The sequence below is a fragment of the Haliotis asinina genome, chromosome 8, assembly GCF_037392515.1.
Source record: "Haliotis asinina isolate JCU_RB_2024 chromosome 8, JCU_Hal_asi_v2, whole genome shotgun sequence".
In the NCBI taxonomy this organism is placed as follows: Eukaryota; Metazoa; Mollusca; class Gastropoda; order Lepetellida; family Haliotidae; genus Haliotis; species Haliotis asinina.
In genome coordinates, this window is record NC_090287.1 from 40,391,217 (window position 1) to 40,413,826 (window position 22,610).

General features: G+C 38.7%; 1 protein-coding gene across 1 annotated transcript in view; it reads right to left on the reverse strand.

The window, feature by feature from the left end:
* Positions 1-396: 396 nt before the first annotated feature.
* LOC137295271 (A disintegrin and metalloproteinase with thrombospondin motifs adt-1-like) overlaps positions 397-22,610 on the reverse strand; it is a 70,779-nt gene continuing 48,565 nt past the window's right edge. The window contains exon 12 of the mRNA XM_067826589.1: positions 397-515. Coding sequence (XP_067682690.1) covers positions 397-515 — 119 coding nt within the window. The remainder of the gene's footprint in view (positions 516-22,610) is intronic.

A 22,610-nucleotide genomic window follows, 5' to 3' on the forward strand; every position in this document is an offset into this window, starting at 1 on the left:
CCAAAGCCTTCACGAGAAATACATCCAGCTTGCATAGGTGTGGGAGTAATTACGTCATTTAATGGCTGAGTTAGTGAAAGCTTGATGTTGCAGTCTTCTTCAAAAAGAAGAAAACCGATTGATCAGTTTCTTTACTGTCGGATGAGAAGGTAATGCGATGCACTTGTCATTAAAAGGAAGTCGATTAGTGGCTTGAAAAACTTCTTTCTGTCCATTTGCAGACTCCATGGCATGCTTAAAGAAACCCACCTTCGCTGTCTCACTCAGTGCAATGACTACGTTTCTCTGTATGTCGTGCATTTCTTGTTGATTGTGAGTTTCATTTTCCTGTATTTCTTCTCCAGTCTTCGTCTTTGACGTTTTGCGGCCCAGCTGTCGTTGCTGTACCATGGTGACTCATGATGAGTGGTAAATGTACAGAATTTCAGAGAGGGGTGGGGTGGTGATGGTGTTCAGTCCCCTGAGCTGAGACTGGTATAAATCAACACTCTCGGACACATGGAGGCTGTGGTAGTCTGTGACAGATTACATTCCCTCATGTCCAAAGTTTTCGACATCTATCTCATTCCACTGACAACACTGAACTGTCTTTTGCGATCTTTTCTCCACATGCACACTGACGTTGTAAATTACTCTAAAATGGTTTGATATTATTGCGTGGTCGAGGATGATGTTCTTGACTCTCAGATCATCGTCATACACAATGACAAGGTCAAGGATTTGTCCATGTTTATGGGTAGGCTGATTATCTGATTCCAGAAGGGATATAAATTGCCAGGTATTCGTGTTACCTTTCTCGTAAAGGTGATCAATAGGCGACCGAGGAGAGTTACAATGGAACTCAGCAGTGCCCCAAACTCATATATGAGTGAGGAATTCCTATTTAAGGGTCTATAAACTGAGATCAAATTCTGGTTATTCGATGTAAACTGAAGTGGTAGCATTTCAAAGAAGTTTGAGCCCTGCTGAGGTTGAGTTGACGACATGGCCGTCTATCACTATATACCACACCAACACCGCTGCCTTTACTGTTTGTCATGGCTATGTGAGTGAATCTGTAGCCTTGGTACAGTCTTAGAGGTCATGAGATTGTCAAGGTCGTTATTTCTCACCAGGTTTCTGTGAGTGTTAGGATATCCAAGTTATTGTCTATTACAAGTTCAGAAAGTGACTGAACTCATTGTCAAGGATGTCCGTTGTGACAGATCTCGCATTAAGTGAACAAAATTTAAGAACACGGTCCTTTGAACACTTTTGTCTGGAGGTGCTTTTCGACACCAGATTTTTAGACACCGGCCCAGTGACTTCGTATAAAGCTACAAATTCCAAGGTATCTAAGAGTGTAGAGAGTACTCAGGAAGATTTTGCTTTGGTTATTTCTTCATTTTGTGACAACAGGGGTGAATATGGCAGCACAGTTAGGTACAGCGTCCACACACACTGTCGAATTGAGTACTCCATGTTAGGTGAAGTTGGAAAAGCTATTGTCTGTCTATCAAATGTGTGCACTGTGTAGCTGAGAACAATAGGCCAAGTCTGGGACAGTCACTTAGCTTGGGTCACAACTGGCCATGTTGGAACTGATTTGAAATATTGAAATCTGTTTTCATAAATAATTATTAAAAAACAAAATATTTTTACAAATTTGTTTCACTCAGAACTGAGACCTGTGTGACAAGGTGTTCAACAATGCAGTCATAGGTCAGACTGGGTGCAGCCAATCGAGGCGCAATCTTGTATAACAAAACATTTCTGAAAAGAGGCAATCTGTGTTTTTATTACATAAGGGGGACGCAGTTTACATGACTAACTCAGACCTAGAATATAAAATGTCAAGGTCAGCCACTGGCGATTATCTGATTTCTGATTCCACGAGGCTAAAGTCAAGGCAGTGATGAAAACGATGTAGATGGATCACTGAACATCAGGTATCCACGAGAAAGCGTAAGCATGTTTTGCGCCAATACTAGAATCATCGCTCTGTCTCTCTCAGTCTGAGTGAAAACAAAGTGCCTGTATGTTGCCTTCCGCAATTCCAACACAAATGTCCATTAACGAAAGGTAGCATCAGCTGGAAGATAAGTACACTCGGCGTGTTTCTTCCAGGGAGGAGGTCCTGTCTCTTATACCCATGGGAGCTAGATTCGGCTTCGATCTCCGTCTTTTTATGGTCACATGTAAATATTGCAGAGATTCCATTTTCTTTTGCACACGTGTCGAAAATGAAGTCTGGTAAATTAATCCTCAAACGACACCCCTTTCCAAATCGATAACGTAAACAGATAAAAGATGGTCTTAATCACAAGCAGTGATAGTTTTTATTACATTTCAACCAGTGATAGTGAAGAAAACTATTTCAGACATAGCTCAGTCCATCTTTTACCCATCAAAAGAATCTAACAGTGACGATTTGTTTCAGTCGAGGGCAAGCAATTTATCCGAGAATGCTTTCATTTCCGTTTAGGTAATAAAGCGCATTTGAAAACTGACGATCAGTCCAGAAAGGAATGGGGGTTCAAAAAGATTCATTTTATTACATAGTAAATCACTCTGCTTCAAAGAAAGTTTGACGTAATTTCATTTGTGTTTGACTCTATCTGATTTTTTTTCAACGTGAAGCGAAGCTTGTAGTAATGGCTTTATACAATATATTTTGTCGAGATATCAGAGAGATAGGAAGATAATTATTCTTCAATGTGTACATCACCGGTAACGTTTCCAGCAAGCGCAACACATGGAATACATTTTCAGAACTTATTCCGGACGAACTATGACTAAATCTTAAGGTTGTGACTATTTTACGTCGACTCTAAATACACCACAAATGGAGAATACTAGAAATGGACTGTACACATTGTGCCTATGCACGACGAGCAAACACTCCAACAATTTAATGGTACCTATCATTCTGATTGGTACATTTACTTTACATTCTTTTATGGTCAAGTGATATTGTATCAGGTTTTTGACCAACGGAAAATAACTACAATGAATTTGTCCGCATTACCAAGGTGAACTCAGCATTACCAAGGTGAATATCATGATTTTATCATCATCATCTGAAATCGTCATTCTCCACAAGAAAAACAATTGCAATTATCACACAGGAAAACTGAAAAAAATATGAAAAGCTAATATCGCCAAGTGCTACACTTTACTTCAAATAATTCATCATCTGAATAAATACCTCAAGTCAGCTTGAATTGTCTTCCAAAGTGACTCCATATGTGTGAACACAGAAACAAGATAACGGACATTTTTGCTCACCAGCATCGGCAATGCAGGCATAATTTGGTGAGGAAAAGGTATTATTTCATAGCAGGGCACGTCGATAAATTTGAAATTCGAAATGCTGGACATCTGAAATCTACACTGAGGATTTCCTCAACGCTTTCTCACTGACTGGTATCGATGCCTCAAATACTTGCGATTTTTAAACTAAATTAATGTACCTTACGATTGGGTTTACAGTAAGCCTGTTTCAATATAACAGAGGCATGTATCTGTCACGGTAAATGTACGTTACGGTGTTATGTCTTGCAGTTTGATGTACAAAGATTTCCATCGAAAACTCTCCATTTACGGTACGTTACAGCCCTGGGGTAAAAGTGTCAATCACTAAGACTTGCGTGAACCAATCCCGCCGATCAAGGTAATCAGCATGACTCAAGAAACAAGCAAGTAGTCTATACACTGATAATGTGCAATGAGGGTAACAGTAGTTTTGTTTTTCTGTTCTCTTCTGACATAACCACAATCCGCGCGGGTATACAAATCCGAACATATGTCCATTTACCTTTATTTTAGCTTTATACTTTTCAAAATGAACTATGTTCTCAACGTATACATGCGTACATTTTCTGACCTTAATGCAGCAATAAAAACTCTTTTTTCGAGTACAAGAAGCAGACAACTTCTGTGAGTGGCATTTTAGAAGTTGGGGAGTACAAGATTGACAAACGTTCCTTATTACGATAGTGCGACGTTTCGGTACAGATTCTTGCACCGTTGCATCGTAATAAAGAAGTTGTTGTCCATAAAGTTTGTCAAGAAGCAGACAGACAAATATCATTTTCCCTAGAGGGCAGTTGTACACCTAGCATAAGAAAACTGCAACATGAAATACAACACAGAGTGACAGATTTTAATAAACGTGTGGATGTACATAACTGCCCACCACAAAAATAAATACGTAAATAAAAACACAAAGAGATAATCCAGTCACAGCTGCTAAGCTGATTCCTCCGATTCAGTTAGAAAAATGATGATGGTTGCCCTCGAAACCCTTAAGGCCTAGCAACTTCCAACTGTGAAACATCTGCCTCATGACGAGCAATTGACGTTGTTGGAATGTCAAAAACAGTATTTGCCTCGTCTGTGTTTCAGCCAGCGTCTGTGCTGGCATGACAGCTTTTGTTATCTTATTTTTTGTACTTGGATTGAACGTAAAACATACAGAGCAATGTGAACTTACACGTTGATTGCATTTACATTGTGCGGTCTTTTCAAGCGTGATTTGACGCACGTGTATTTGTGTGTATTGGTGAAGAAGAATTATCTTTACCATGGGCAGTTTGTATCAACGCGTTCTTCGACTGGGCTGTACATTTTACACTTGCAAGCAGATTAGCTTTGTTTAGCTGTGCATGGACGCTATCATTGCAGTGACTCAGTATATACATTGTGACTTAGTATAGTCGTGAACACAGTCTTGAGCAAAAGTAAAAGAGTATCTTCAGTTCCTGAAGCATTAGAAGTTGGCAGTATTTGACAGGTTACTACGGTTAGCATTTCTACTCGATAATGTTAACTACCTCTTGTCAATGCATTAGCGGTTGACTATTCCAACAAAAGGGCTGTTTCAACGCGCTGTCAAGAGCTATCAAGATCGTCTTTATCAGCGGCATAACCAACACTGTATTTTAATTCCAAAGTTTCGATCGCCCTGTTTTTCTGTTTATGAATTCTAAGATGTGCTGCCCAAGTGGTCTGCTCCGGCATAATGAGACGGACTAAAAGCTAATATGTTTCTCAAATGAGCATACACTTTTAAGACTGTTTCATTCATGACGTTATGATTGATTTCATCTGATTGCTTTAATCTCCGTTAAGATGAATTTTCGATTAAAAGGCAAGAAGATGACTTGTCAGATGAGTTCTTTCGATTAAGTTACCTCATTGGAAACACTAATATTTCTCCTTACTATTCAACTTGTGAGAAGAAAATTCTCACACTCTGGCCTGTTATACATGAAATATAGTATGGTGGACGTTCAAGGACGTAGTACACCCATGGTTAACCCAGATGGGGGAATATACTGCAAGGTATTCTTAAGATATGACAATTGTGCTTCTGCGGTCACTGATATCACCTTTATTAAAATGCACCCTGTCCGTCGGTCCGTGCACATTTATCTTTTCCGGAGCAGAACGATTCAATATTTCTTCACCAAACTTGGCACATAGCTAGATCTGGTGGTGTCTTAGTGCCTTTAGGTAGTTTGGGTATTCATAATAAAAAAATTTCGCGTTTCCATGGCAACAAGTGTGACTTAGACATAAATTGGAGGTAATGCCAGGGATATTGATGACTGTGTCTTCTTGTTTAATTTTATGTTATCATATTGCTCATTGCTTCAGCCGAACGGAGCACTGCAACGTGTGTGAAACACATTTTACTCCAATGAGAGTAGCAGCGTTTGGCCCATGGGTTTTACACGATCTGCCGTTCATTGTTTGTCGTCATAATTTGGACAATACTGAAATACTGTTGAAAACAGCAATAAACCAAACTATCCAACACGCTCTAACATATGAAGAACCAATTAATAATACAGAGATGAGTCTGCAAGATGGTTCCTTTTCAGCGACCCCCAACACAGAGGTGGATTAAACTGTCCATAACACACTGGACATGCTGGGCGTCTGCGGACGACATAAACTTAGATAATGCTTTATTATCCCGAAGGAAATTTGCTTTGCACGGTTAAAATTGAAAACACATACAATACAAGAGAAACACATACAGTACAAGAGAAACACATACAGTAGAAGAGAAACACATACAATACAAGAGATACACATACATAAGGACACAAAACACCCATTCATATGTCAAGTTGTACTAAAACAGCTATCAACAACGCCCAGTATATGAGGTAAAGATAATGTGAATGTATAATAGCACATTTAAGAATCAGAGCTATAAGCTTGTTAAGAAACTTAACAGGTGCAATCCTCTGATCAATATTCTAGTAAGATTACGATTAAAAATATTACTAGTCTATTTAATACTAATTTATAACTGAAAGGGAATTTGTGAGCTTATGTTCCTCTGGGTATTTAAAATTATGTGGACATGGGGGTATTTAGAGTGCGGTGACATTGAATGGTGACAACAATAGCGATAATAATATAACTCTTTTGTTAATGATAATTGTTCTCAAAAGAAACTCTCAGGGAGTTGCTTGTCGAAAATGCAATGCCTTCATTACATTGACTATAGAGTAATGTACACTAGCATTATGAATGGTTATATTAATTATGTAATAAATATTTTGGACAGCTAGAGATTTGTCAGATTGGGTTGATTTCGGTCGTATCGAAAATATTCAGGAGAATATTTTGGATCGGTTCAACACTTGTTTTCCATATGCTGTCATAGAGTTAATACCCTTACAATGTTTTTGAAAATTGGGTATATATAAATGTCTGCTCATTGTCCCAGGTTATATTTGCCTTGGTCTTCCGTGAACTGAAATTACTTCTAGGATCTACTTGCACAGTGAGTATTATCTGGTTTGACTCATTTGTGTAAATGAATTGTATTTACTTTAAATATAACGGAGAAAAACATGTGATTCACATACTCGGCTGAAGAACAACGGTTGGTTTCCTAAAGGAGGCAAGTAACAAACGCCAATTAGAGGGGATAGGAGCAGGCTGAGGATATATCACTGCAGATTCTCATTCTGTGTTTCTGCCATCGTGAGGGGTCAAGCTACCAAACACTTACGTATATGTCTCTGCAATTTGAGTAATCAGCGGATGCGACAGATAGAGCAGGACATGCTAACCCTTTCTGCGGACAACTGGTGTCGTCACCGATTCATAGAATTTTCGAATTTGTTTCCACAGGTAATCGCGTTTGATTATCCTCTTGCGTCGAGGATTTGCATTTACGAATGCGCTTGTGATGTGAATTGTGTAACCAGTAATCAACTCAGATTCCTGTAACACCAGTTGACAATACAATGAAACACATATCCGACTGTCATTTCAGTGTGGATGCAGACAGACAACAGGGAGTAGCACAGCTATCATTCTCAGCAATACAATCGACAGGTAATTAAACCTAGGCGTCCATAAAATGAATCCTAGTCTCCCTTAAATACCACATTACTAAAGCAAAAGCTTTTAGACCTGTTAAGCAAATGAACATCAGGGCTAACAATGGTTTTCAGTTTTCCAGATTCGATAACTAAATCCATGACTGTCTTTTGCTCACACCAATACATTTCTATGATAAAATGTTATCTACACTATAAATGTGCGTATTATGGTATGCTATGAAAACTGCATGTAAATCCATATTAACTCCTATGTAAAAATAGTTACAGTTCTCATGTTCTTTGTACAACTATTGATATATGTAAGTCTCAAAATGGTTTGTCCCCATAAAAACACGATGTAATAAACAAATATGAATTAGATAATAAGTAATAATGATAATAGTCAAGTGAAATGCTGAGCTGAAGAGATTTGAAGGAGAGACTTGAAAACCTTAGACGTAGTGCTCCTCAGTTTAACAGGCGGAGAATTCCGTTCAGTGGGAATGGACTGACTTTGTTCTCAATGGGGTTCAGACAATGCGATGGTGTTATGACTCTCCTCCTACAGCATGTGCAGACTGAACCACAACTGTCTGAATAGAAATGTGATGTTCGATCTCTGGCTGAAACTCACAAGAGATGTTTGGGGAAAGTAGGTCCCTACGAATTGAGAGCTGGTTGTTACAATATCTGATCATGTTTTTACGAAACACCGTGTCCAGAAATCGTGAATTTTTGCAGACGTTATCGACCACTGGTTTGCCAGATCCAGCCACGAAGGTGCGAGACTGGGGCGTAAACCTACAATCACTCTAAGCTTTGACTAACAGGTATTTAATATCATTTGCTGACTGGTCAGAAGTATATGGAAATAGCCTATATCAACAAGTACAAGCATGCTTACCAGCCACTGCCCTGGACAGATTAAGATATCGTAACGAGCACTCAGTGACACACACAACATGTGGCTCAACTTTCTGTCAACATGGACTACATATAAAATAAGGGGTTATAATTTTATATGTGGAATTCAAACACAGGTCTTCTCTCCGAGGAACATATCACATTTGGTCTGCAGGACAAAACCTCTGGGTATTAAGATATGTTCCTGTACCATAGGAGGACAAAATTATGTCTCATTTCCTCACTGAAAGTGAACCGCCAGATTAGAAATGTGTCAAGAATGTACAATCTGTAATAGATATTATTGGAATACTATTTAAGTAAGTTTAATTCTATAAATTGGAATTGCTCTTTGAATAGTCACACACGTGAATCCATCGAACAACTGCGAAAGATTCTCACATCAATCCAAAGATTGCAAAGGGAGAAAGATAAAGCGTAATGTATGTAACCGCTAAAGTGAAGCTTAGTGACGCCAACATTCCCGAAGGCGGGACAACGGATATTGTCTTAAACATATCTTGGGCACAACGTCTTTGACTAGCTGCGAGGAGATGACGATAGGCGTAATCGCTTTTCTCTTGTTCAACTGTGGCCGTTTGTCACGGCCCGAGTATGTGTGAAGGTGTTCGGTGAGTCATGATTGTGAAGTGATGTTACATGCTCGCATACATGTATTCACATCATGTTTGTGACATGCAGTTACAAATGAAGTAACTCGTTCTAATTAGACGCAATCAGAGTTTGATTATGAAAACTGTGAAGTGTGTGCATCCTGTTATGCGGCCCGTGAACGTCCGGGGGTAGAATAGGCCTTCAGTAACCTATGCTTGTCGAAAGAGGCGACTAACAGGATCGGGTGGTCAGGCTCACTGACTTGGTAGACACATATCATCGGTTCCCAATTGCGCAGATCGATGCTCATGTTGTTGATCACTGGATTGTCTGGTCCAGACTCGATTATTTACAGACCGCCGCCATATAGATGGAATATTGCTGAGTGTCGCGTAAAACTAAACTCACTCACTACTAAATAACTCAACTGACTGCATTTCATCTGTATCATGACAGAGTGTACATAGCTGGGCCAGACAAAGGTATAAAACGTAATGCAAAAATCCCAATTATCACCGTGCAGAACGTGTCAGTTTTCATATATGACACCTAATCAAAATTTCCGTTTTAACCTAAATCATTGTTTATTTGCCACTGTGCAAAACACACGGATTGGGATACTTTTCAAGCATGGATGTATTGAAAATGAATTTCTGGGTTTCTCTTGATATTATTCAAACAATAAGTATTTTCAACAGAATAACATCGTCAATTCGATTCTTATGTTTTCTACTGTACAAGCTAAATAACAAGGATTGTCGAGGAGATGATCTGTTTCATCTGACTACGCGAGCTCAAGATGCTGAATCTAATTAATTCTGACAAGACCCCCACAGAGTCGACCAGTTTGCACTGCCAATAACTAAACTAACTGTTTACACTATATGTGACCCTCGTCTTGAAATTGATAATCACTGTCACTGCTATAGACAACTGTAGTCGACATGTTGCTCGGAAGTCTGAAATAGAAATTTCTGTCGTCAACGGTGACATTTGGTTGCAGCCACAACTGGACAAATATGATCAAATAACCTCTGTCAAAGCATGAATCAGATAGATCAGGCTTTGTGGTAAATGTGATTGGTGGTAAACGAGATTTGTATGTGGACTTCCGTGTGCAACAGATAATTATGGCAAGAAAATCGGCATGTTGATGTGATTACATTTCCCATATGTAACAAATCAAAAGACGTAATGAAACAGATCATCGATAATCATGACACAAATGTATAGGAATTGTGTTCTGTATGGTTCTCGTTTGTTTCAACAGAGAGGCTCGTTTGTGTAGCATCAGTTCCCAAGCAATGTTTTTTAACGTGGAGCAGGGAAACCAGTGATATATAATAAAGCAGACATAGGGTACACCGAAACAACCAGATTTCCTCTTATTTTTCTGAGTAGAATGGCAATAGGTCATTTGCCCATGTGACCTGTTTGCAGTGAAAACGTAATGATGAATTTCAGTCTAAACTAAAAAGTAAATCAAATTCAGGGAAATTAAGACTGTGAATCCTAATAATTTTACCTTGCCGATTTATACAATTAAATCTCAGAATTTTGTTCAACTTAAGATAAAAGTTGTTTAACAAACGATCATAGATTCAAAACGTTATCATATGTCTGTATTACAAGGGAGTAAGCCCAATAGTTGCAATAGGGAAACAAATGCATGGGCGATACGTGCTGAACGTTAACTTAGACCAACCCTTCTTGTTCTCGGTGTTTCATTTGATGTGCATACCCCCTTGTAATACAATCAAATAAAGCAATTTGAATATATGATTGTTTGTTAAACACCTTTTATCCTACGCTGAATACAATTCTGAGATATAAATGCTCAACTGGCATGGTGCAATTATGAGGATTCATAATCTTAATTTCACTTCAATCGATTTACTTTTTAGTTTAAAGTGAAGCTCATCGGTACGTTTTCACTGCAAGCAAACTATAGATGATGCGATGTTGAATTTTATAAAGCATTTCTACTAATCATCAAGGTCGTAGTTTAGCACCTTTATTCCTCCACCTCTGAGATTCTGGGAATCGATGTCAATTTCCAGAGCGTTCTCTGGCCTCCTCGTGTATTAATCACATGGAATGATCATGGTCTGGGGAAAAATGTTATTGATCTGTGAGACTGACCAGTGCTGATCTGTGAGTAGATCCACAGGGGCGCTGTAGATGAAAACAGTTGGTACTTGTCTTGTGAAGATGTTACCCCCCTGACTTGATTATGACGACGGTCCTTGAAGTTGTAGTCATTGTACGAAACATAGAGAAACAGATTCGTATTCAGATCATGGAGACTCCAGAAACAGGTCAAGGGTAATCATTAAGAGTTTAAACACGGCTCAGTGGCAGTGACACTTTCGGGAGGCACGGTAGAACATGTCTTGGACATACCGCCTTTAGTGAGCCGCTGGGAGATGTCATGTACGTAGTCAGGATTTTCTCTTCAAGTAATTCTATCTGTACTTCTGCCTGTTACAGACGCTGTCTATATGTTAAGGTGAAGGATAATGAGTGAAGAATACAGTGATTAAATAGACATGCCAGTTCCCATCAAGATTTTGTGACTTTTCTGTGACGAAATGAACTAAAATATAATAGACGCAATGAGTGTTCGATTTCCCCTTTATAAACACTGTCAATATGGATATTCTGACATTTTTCAAATAGGATGTGAGAATTGTTTAAATGTTATAATTCCCAATTACATAAAGACGGTACTCGAAGTAGAACACACACGTAGAACACACACACATCCCTGCAGAATGTAATTGTTATTTTCGTGGTTTCAAACATGATGTTTCATGAGAATTCAACTTTAATCTAAATCATTTGTGTTTTGTTTTTGTGCAAAACAGCCTTTAACGGGTTCGGTACTGCCACAGATTGGGATACTTCACGAGCATGAATAACTTTAATTTTTGTTCTGCTCTGGAAACAATCGTTCAACAATCATGAGGAATTTGCATTCGGTTCTTTGAAAGGATCAATAACAAAAGTGATGCAGAGCTGATCTGATCTTTTCCAATTCACTGCATGACCCGAAGAAGCTTGATCTCTTTAATTGCAGCAAGACCCCCACAACATCCTCCAGTTTGCATAGTCAACACATATACTAGTTTTGAGCTATAGCTGATCCCAGTGTTGAAATTCATAATCATTGTCGCTACTTTGCCTCCCACTGGAGTCAGCAAAGTCTACTCCATGGTGAATGGATGTACAAGCATATTATTTCAGAAGGGTTTTTTACTTAAACACATACACATTACAACATCTATTAATGAAAAACAATGACATTTCAGTCTCACCGTAGCCAGTCATAAGAGGAAAGGATTGAAACAAGGTGCTCTTCCTATTGGCTGTGACCAAAGAGCGAGCATTATGCTAGACCAAGGATAAATCTCGAATTCTTAAACGCGAGCAGTAAGTGTAGTGTAATAGGGCACATATCTCTCTCGATTTGTGTAAGTTCGATGCTCAGGGAATGTGGTCCATTCAGTTCAGATTAATGTATTTCTAGCCAAAACAGGGTACTAAATACATTTGAAAGGACGAATTAAGGCAAACCAACGCCAGCAAGTGTCCTGCTCGATGTTCAGCACCATATGGATCGGTGAGAAATCAACACCTATCCCACTTGATATGAAATCAATCTTGCATTCATCAAACAGAATGTCACAGTAATGCTTGAATAGGGTCCTGTTGCACACATAAACAGACCAGCAGTCAAGTAATTAACAAGCTTAAGGATGTATTTGGGGCGGTGGGGTAGCCTAGTGGTTAAAGCGTTCGCTCGTCACGCCGAAGACCCGGGTTCGATTCCCCACATAGGTACAATGAGTGAAGCCCATTTTCTGGTGTCCCCCGCCGTGATATTGCTGGAATATTGCTAAAAATTAACCTCACTCACTCACTCACTTAAGGATGTATTTGAAGTTACCACTGGGTGTATCTCCTTATGGAGGGGTGCTGGTTGCGACCTCCAGGTACGTCACATCCATCATACACACCCATCACTGTTGGATCGTCCTTCACTGTGGATTAATTGGGCAGGACGGTTTCAGGTTATAAGGTAATAGCCCAGAGATTAACCGTAATCGATGAGTAACGCTGAGTAGTGAAAATCACGAAGCGTAAGTGACTAAATGTATCCTTAGCTAGAGGACATCTGACCGGCAATGGTTCCTCCAGTAATCTAGTTTGGTAGTTACTTGAACCATTCATCAGGAAATGATAGCTTAGTCTTTACCACTCTGGACGCCTGAAATCATATGTAGACACGATAACGTGAATGCAAAGGTATTCCCCAATGTGTGAGATCTAGAACTGGAAATATGAACAATTATTCGATGGTGTTTGATACAGTTATTATAGTTGTGTCTTTGAAATGACGTATGCAGTTTTCGCAACTGTTTTGTCGCTAAACAATGATTTGGTAGCATTGGTATTTTTGGGCGTTACATTAAAATTCATTTTTACCTTTTGCCTAGCAGTGGACTTTTGTTCACTTAGTTTTGTAACTCAGGGCACTACAGCTTCCCTCTTTATTGTTCGTCCATAGCATCGGGTAGAAGCAAATATTTTAACAGTTGATTCTAAAGAATATAATAGAAAAAGAAAGATGGATGACTAAAGTGTCAGGTGATAACGAATGAAACGAAGATAAATTTTGTGACAGTAAAAGGCGAAATTGAGAACAAGGTGTCGAACATACATACAGTATTTCTTGATATTAGCCTCAAAGCAATGTCTATGACGCCTTGCCGTCAAATATATGCCATTACAAATCTGGCAGTGCTGGGGATCGTTTGACGATATTGCGCTGGTATGTTTGACGCCATTAAGGTTGGTTTAACGCCACAAAGACACCTTTTCGCTTAAGTGTAAGAATTCTAGTTCGTGTATTTGTATATAAATGCATTTGAAGTTTGGTCTAATAGATAATGGACTTTAAAAAGTGGTCAGGGATAGAATGGTAGATTACACAATGTTTTGGATGGAGGAGGAATGTTGTGCCATAATGGAACAGCACTGAGAAACAGACACGGTGCAAACGGAACGTAGCCACTGTAGTAAGTCATAGGGGAAGAAGCTGTATCGTAACGGAACAGTATTGAGATGTCAGCATAGTGGAAATATATTGTGCTTAACGAACGGAACTTTGCGACATGTTTTGCAATGCTAATAAATTCATACTGGGTAGGCGTGGAGAGAGTCGTACAGAAACGACACAGATTGGATGTCGTTAAAATGTAAAACATTTACTCAAGGGAATAACCGGTCATCTTTTAAAACAGCTTCTGTAGTGCGTAAAAGGGAAATTAGAAAAGAAATCAGCAAAAAACATTTTTCGAACGATATGTCCTGCTCTGCTATTCTACACAATTGCATGAAGAAGTGTTTGTTACCACACACCGTAGATCAATACTCGTGCAACAACACGACTGCATTCCAAAAAGTCAAGATCCGACCAGTATCTATATTGGGTAGTGTATTTACGTATTTGACTGAAACTAAAACCGATATAGTCACTTTCACAGGTTTTATAATGTACATATTCGAGCGAGAGTCACACAAACAGAAATCACAGGAACTTAAACTGCGTGTCAAACAACTACCCAATACACACGTCGTATACTACTAATGTGAACTCCATACATTAAGTAGCTGAACGTACTATTATTCCACCAGACACTAAATGTAAATGCAAACAATATAGATGACACCGGTCATCCATTATATTTCCTTTTACCAATACCAGCTTCTAAATGCCTCTCAAACACCTCACCAGATACTAAATGTTTGGAGGTATATTTGGACACGTGGTACACCCAGCTCAATGAAAAGTGTTCAACATCCCGTAATGCTCATGGGGTTACTGCTCAGGCTACACCTCCTGTCAGATGTACATGTCAGAAAAGACTACATAAACTATCAAAATCGGTGACAATTGATTGTGAGTAATCGAACCCAGACAGTTTTGAACGTTGCACGTAACAGAAATCAATGGTTTGTCTGGCCCATAACCAGCATGAGTTATGTACAGGCTGTCATGATACAGATGCCGCCGTTATTAAGTTGTGTGTAAAACGTAGACGAGAGTAGAAATGTGTAAACACCGAAACATTGCAAGTGACTGAGTAGGACATAATTAGTACAATATAGAAAAAAAAAACAGAAAGAGACGGCACGTATTGCGCTAGTTGGGAAATCGACAATATTCTACAAAAAACACAGCTTTCACTTCTACCACCTACACAAGCAACGAATCGCCCATTCTTTGACCAAGCATCGAATACGTTGTTTGTGTAATGAAAGTGACATTGACTAAAGAAACAATGACATCGTCCGTATGCACTATGCTACTTGAACATGAATATCTTAAGAACTGACCACAAAACTATTAATTTCGGAAGTAATGATTACTCTGAATACAGTCCATCATTGCTGACACACCCGTGTATGTCATCCTTGTGTGGTTTGGAATACCACTGTCTGACACATATAAACGACGTCACCGGGCATTGCCGTTTATCCGCCAGTCCTTGGATAGTGCTTACATGCTGAGCATAATTAAGCGACATTGCATTTTATCGTGTTAAATCCAAATCAATGTCCGTGTCAAGGGTAATTTGCTAATGAAACCCGCCGAAATAAGTGGTGGTTGTACAAAATTTAACGTTAGGTCATTTTACAAGTAATATTGTTCAGTAATTTCAATCATTAACTTATTGTGACGTTAAGCTTAGTATTCATCAGTAATTGGATATTATTACACACATTACTGGCATTTATACACGTGTCCAGCCATCGGCTTTTGAACACGCTCTTCCCTATAAAAACAACATATTATTGTGTACTGTTCAATTTACAGAAGCGTCTGCATAAGTAGGTATTGAATATAAACTGTCCTATTCAAGATTGGTTTATGATTGAGATAGTTCCATAAGAACTTCTGTCTGCAATGTTCATCAAACAAACACGCTGTATGTTGCAATATTTCTGTGGACACTTGCAAATGCAAGAAGAACTGGATCAGATAGTGCGAGGGAAGGGAATTCGTCTATACACTCAGTCGGTTCTTCTTTAAAATGCTGCGGGCTTACTCGATCGACAAGAAGGAGTACGGCAAGGTGCAAACCTACGTTCGTTGTTTATTGACACAAAAAGCTGCAACTATCTGTCGGTAGCCTTGCTGTCTTCTCTCTTGAATTTGTAAAGAAACAGACATGTCCTGGGGAGAATCAAAGAGAACACTTGATACCTCATCGGATTCTGACAACGATTTCAGCTACCCTTTGTCAAGTTACGTAGCAACGTGTGTATGTCATTGAATTCTCACGTTGTTCATCTCCCGCAGACACAGTGATGCAAAGATAGACCTGTTACACATTCTATCACAAGATGTGTTTATGAAAGACGCCCATAGACTCCTCTGGTGGGGATCTGAATATTAGAATTATATGGATGAACAATTGTACTGAGGGAACGTCGTACAACGTTTTTTTTTTGTAAGAGGTTAAATGATCCGAAAGAAAGAAAATGTTTGAGGCTGACTTGAATAGGGACATTTTCACTACTGAATTATTCTGGAGATCATACCATCACGTTTGGAGTGTTTTGAGACATATGTGCAATGTATAGGAATGGCTGACTTCAGTATATTGGACATTTTGAATGTGTAAACATTTAGAAAAAAATAAATATCTAAATATTACCATTACCGTCGAGAAACGACAATATTTAGTTTCTTGAAAAAAATAACCAGGCTTAACATGGGTTAGTGAAGGAGTCAAGTTTTACAATTTTCTATATCACGGTGGCCTGTTGGTGAAGCTGTTTGTCAGCATGATCAATGATGAATGAAGTTAGTAGGGGTAAGATGTAATGAAATAGCAATGCCAAATTGTGTAAATGCCTCATACATGTTTTGATTAACAGGTAAAAGTTCCATGGTAATTCAAAACACATCTTGTCCTCAGAATTCCCTCAAAGGAAGTTTAATGCATGTAATAGCGTACGGTGCTCCAAATATAAGAAAATCCATAACTTTCTTCAATATTGTGCTTTGATTTGCAAATCTACAACTATAGAGCCACTTCATTGCGACTGACTAATTTTTTTGATGTCATTAATCTCGTTGTAGATCGGTTAATATAAAAGAAAATGCAACATAACGTTAACTAGAATGAGTAGTTATAATGGGGATACACAGTCACATTTTCAGCATTTGTATAGCGCCTTTCCAGGTTAAATGTCCTGCCTAAGGCGCATTTTTGCCACACAGATAAAATAAACGATGCTTCATATAGACTTTTATATATCATAACAGATTTGTAAAAGTACACCCACGCGTGTAATCATTGCTTTGTCTTTGTCATTCAAGACACTTCATAATTATTAAGAAGGAGGTTTTGCCGACAGAAAGACAGCTTACATGATCTTTTTGATGATATCAGGCGATGCAATAAAGTTCTTTTGGGTCTGCATATGGGTTAGTTGTACACACCACACAAAAATTCACTTACATGTTACAAATGTTTCCGTCTAAAGATGTCTATTTCGATTTGTATTGAAACATGGCGACACGAAGGTACCTTTCGTTTCGTGTGTGGTGTTAACTGGTTTGAATGATGACTTACACAAGACCGCTTACACAAATGGAAGGGAATCGCCTTTTCACTTGTGTACTTATGGTAAAGGAACGAGCATTGAAGCTGTACATTTCGCTGGGCGTCATTGAACGTACGATTCGTATGCCGAGAAATGAAATGAGTTGTCTTCGGTACACGTCTAAACACACAGGCACTGTCTTCAGTATATGAAAGCATATAAAGAAGGCATCTTGCCTGAATGAACTTGGTATTAAAACTGAATGAATCACTAACGTCATGACTTGTAAATGATGATGACGCTTCACACTTCAGTGAGTCAATTTACTCGATGTGTAATTTCCTCATGTTCAACAGACCAACGCTGTTGTGTTGTTTAGCATATTAAATGCCACAGACATACTCTTTCAAGCTGTATTAAGAAAACGATATGCTATTCATGCAGAAGTAAAAACGCAATGTTGCATTTTCACCTTACAATTATTTATGGAAATATATGCAAATGAGGTGCAACTGAAAGTGCAAGTTTTAACAGTCCGAGACAGAAGGGTAATAGATTTGTCTGTTGCTATGAATCCCAACATGGTCTGTCAAATTAGATTTCCGTGCACGTGAGTGCATGCGTGTGTATATATATATTGTTGTGAAAATGTGCACCTAATTAACAGCACATACCTGAACCAAGATATAAGTACAGATTTAATCTATACACTTCAAAAAGAGGGGAACCTGACCTTTCCATTTTAATAGGGAGTATAAACATTAGGAAAGTTTTCAAAGACAGACATCTTATGAACGCACCACCATTGTGCCTTTATCTCCACTCTAAACACAATGCATGTGATGATTGCGGCCTGAAATATAGCATCGTTTTATATTCCTGGTACTTGTATGATTAGAAGTACACTTGTTCATCAATCAAACCATCCTCTTTGACTCTAACGTCTCCAGGCTCGACGAACTCAGCTGCAAGTGTGGAATAAATATTTGTTATATGCAACATCCAGAGTATGTTGGCCTGCATGAATATAACTGTTACAGCAATCATCAGCTAATATCTTGAGTCATCCATGTTGGTATCTCAACCCAATAAGATAGATGAAACCATCACACTGCAATACTCTGAACCAAGTCGACAGAGCCAAGACATGAAAAGAATATCAGCGTTCGGTTACAAATAATTACGTTTATTTTGAGACGTGTATGTACTTTTGTACAGGCTGGTACTCTGCTCATAAACTACAAAGATGAGCCAAAGATAGAGGCACCTACGCACGCTTATTACTGTCAGCATATGCATGTGGTGATGACACTGCTGTCCGTAGTTGTCATGATCAAATAGAAGTTCTCCCATCATATTCCCAAAAGTCGTGTTCCTCACAAAAAAGATTTTGGCAACCATAAATTCTCACCTTTAATGTGTATCACCTCTAAATGCTATTCAAAGACTCAAGATACACTGGCAATATTGTGAAACGCAATATTGTGAATTTATGAAACGCACTTTGTTGCATAACAAAACATTTCTGATAAGTGACAGTCATAGTTTGCGCTTACTTTCTATTAAATATATTACGTGTAGTTTACATAACTAACTAAGGCTGGGAATGTACACCGTCACCAACAGAGATCAGTCTGTGTCGATTACCTGCCGATTAAACTAGACTGGAGGCAAAGCATCGACGGACACATTATAAATGGATGACTACGAAACAAGGTATCCGCCAAAACTTGTGGGCATATTTTGTTGTGACACGACTGGAAGCATCACTCTGACAATCTGAATGAAAACAAAAGTCCTGTTTGTTGCCCTTGCATCTCCATCACAAACCTAAGTCCATTAAACGTCATATGCAACCAAAAATGAAACATAAATAGGGCACAGTTATCACTTCTTCATTACATACAATATGCATTGATGATTATGAAAAAACAACAGCAAATAAACAAAATTATAAGCATAATATATCATCATATTGTCATTAGCAGACAGGCAGCAGACATATATAGGTGTCAATAAACGAGACATTGATATATCTCTGTGGCACAGACTGCTTATCACAATCAACATGCTTTTCTGTTGGTAACGCTTAGATTATGTACTTGTTTACTTGTTTACTTGTACACAACCAAGATTAGACAACTGCTCACGACCTCATTTTTGATGATTTGGTTCGGTAAGTGCATACCGAAAGATATCAGAATCCGCAAAGCTGTGTTTCACTTTGCGTGTGACCTTTAAGTAAATGTAAAATCAGCTGAAAGATAAGTACACACGCGAATCCATGTGCTCACATGCAGTTGACCTGAGAACTGAAAGATGGCAAATAATGCATGCAAGAGTGGTTCCCCCCTCCCGAGAGGAGGTCCAACCTCTTATGCCCATGGAGCCTAGATCCGGTTTCGATTGCAGTTTTTCTAGATCAGACTTTCGTCGCGAATTTGTGGTAAATACTGAAGAGATTCCTTTACACCATATCATGTTGGGTAAATTAGCGATGTTGGGTGAATTAATCTCCAAAGTTATCTCTTTCCCAGTCGATAAAAGATGGTCTCCATCACAAGCAATGATTCTTCTTATTACATTTCAACCAGTGATAGTGAGATAAACTATTTCAGAGATAGCTCAGTCCATCTTTGACTCATCAAAAGTATCTAACGGGGACGATTTGTTTCAGTCAAGGGCAAGCAATTTATCCGAGAACGTTTTCATTTCATTTTGGGTGATAAAGCGCATTTCAAAATTGTCGATAGGCTGGGGACGAAATGAGGGTTCAAAAAGATTCATTTTATTACATAGTAAAACACTCTGATCCAAGACAGCCTGAAGTAATTTCAGCTGCGTTTGACTCTATCAGATCTTTTTGTCATCGAGGAGTGAAGCTTGTGGGAGTAGTTAAAGACAGCATATTTTCACGAGATATTAGAGACAGAAAGGTAATTGTTCAATGTGTGCTTCATCGGTAACGTTTTCGGCAGGCGTAACACATGAAATATATTGTCTTAATTGATTTCGGACCTACTCTTACTAAATGTTAAAGTGTGATTATGTCTCTACGCAGACTTTCGCTAGATCACAGTAGGGTATACCAGTAATGGGCTGTACACATTGTGAAAATGAACGGTGAGGACACACGTCTTTGGGGCTACATTTCATTGTGCAATCACTTTACTATATTGTCAGGCTAAGTAATATTGCAGCATATCCAGCCTTTGGAGCCGATCCCAACAATTCTTCAGGTGCAATCGGGTATGCTGTTTGCAGGAATATGTTACGAATCGTTCAGAAAGTTTTTTTTCAGGGTTTACACATTTAAGGCTTTCGTGGTGCTTTTAAAACGTTGATAAACAGAGATGTTGTGGCTCCTTGTCCACTTTGATGTATTATTATTGGTATCAGCATTATTTGATAGAGATTCATGAACACATCGCCAGCATCATATAGCTGCACTTGTAATCGACACTGCCTTCAGCAGATATAGATATTGTTTTGTCGTGCATTTAACAAAACAAAACCCTGAAAATAGCAAATACACGAGGAGTTTAGAAGAGTTTGTTGCTTCAGCGTATGAGCAATATCAGAAACCGTATACCGGTATATGGTCCCTGGCAATATCAAGCAAAATGTGCCTTTTGAAGTATGACAGAACCAACCATATGGAATAAATAAGCTTCTCTACGCATGCCACTGATGGCGATAGTGCAAGCCCTGTAGAGTCAAATGACATTGTCCTTTGTATCATAGAAAGTTGTCATTTCAACGACCAGACATCAGTCCCTGATTTCTGGAAACAAACTTCAGCATTTACATCATAGTGAGTTTGACAATTCAAAACAGATTAGATTCTAATTAAAACCCAAAACCTTCAGTAACGTATACTCAGCCATGATTTCAAATTGCCTGTTCAATACTGATTTTAGTTTTGTCAAATTTAAGTGAATACTCAGATTTGAGTCAAATCTCAGACTTAAATTTGGGCAAATCGGGGCAAGATCCCAGTGGATTATGATGCAGGTAGTCCTGCATGAGTTCTTATTGGAACCTGGTTCATCTCGCAGTACATCGGTGATTCTCGAGGGATCTAATGCTGCAATGAATTTGTCCAGATTACCAAAGTTAACTCAGCAATATCATAATTTTATCATCATCTGAAATCATCATTCTCAACAACTCAAGAAATGCAATTTCTACTAAAGAGAAATCGATATAAAAACTGATATTGCTAAGTGCTATGCTTTGATTCAAATAATCCATCTTTAGAAAAAAAATACATTACGAGTCAGCTTGAATTGTCTTCTAAAGTATCTTCATATGTCGGAAACAAAATAACGAACATCACTGCTCTGTTGTCAGCCCACCAGCATCAACAGTGCAGAGGTGATTCGGCGAGGAAAAAGAATTTCATTGCACGGCACGCGTTCGACAGATTTGAACTTCGAAGTGATGGACATCTGAAATCTACACGCATCTAAGGATTTTTTCCTCAACGCTTTCTCACTGACTGGTATTGATGCCTCAAATCCTTGCGATTTTGAAATTGATTCTATGAAACTAGTAAGATTGTGATGGAACTATTCTAAGAATCAAGATAGAGGTCATGAATTGCTGTGGATCCTCTAATATGACTTGAATTCAAATCAGAATAAGGTCTTGACATTAAGCACATGGGATTAGAGGACTGTGCGCAAAGATATCCTAATATTTTTTTATCAGCGTTACGGAACCTGAAAGGTAGAAACCTGTTCGTAGGAATGACATTTGTATTAGATGACGCGTGCACTCAGTGCACATGTTGTTGTAATAGTTCTTGTTTTGATGTTCTCATTCATTTGATAAGTTTGATGGTAGGAAGGTTTTAAATTGTTGTTAGTGGGGTAGTGATTGTGAACATATTACACTTTCATATTAAACTGTGGATAGTTATCGCAGGCAATCAAATATTAAAACAGGAGTCAAGTGCATCTTTCCCATTTAGGCGCCAGTGATATTGTTCTGTGTTTTACCAATTTTTCTCATGTGCGTGGAGAATGCTGTGGAGCATCTGTGGGGATAGCTGCGTCTGGCAGACATGTCTATTACATTTGTCACAAACATTTTCCTTCGGGGCAGATTCTGACGTCGATGGCGCATTCTGACTGC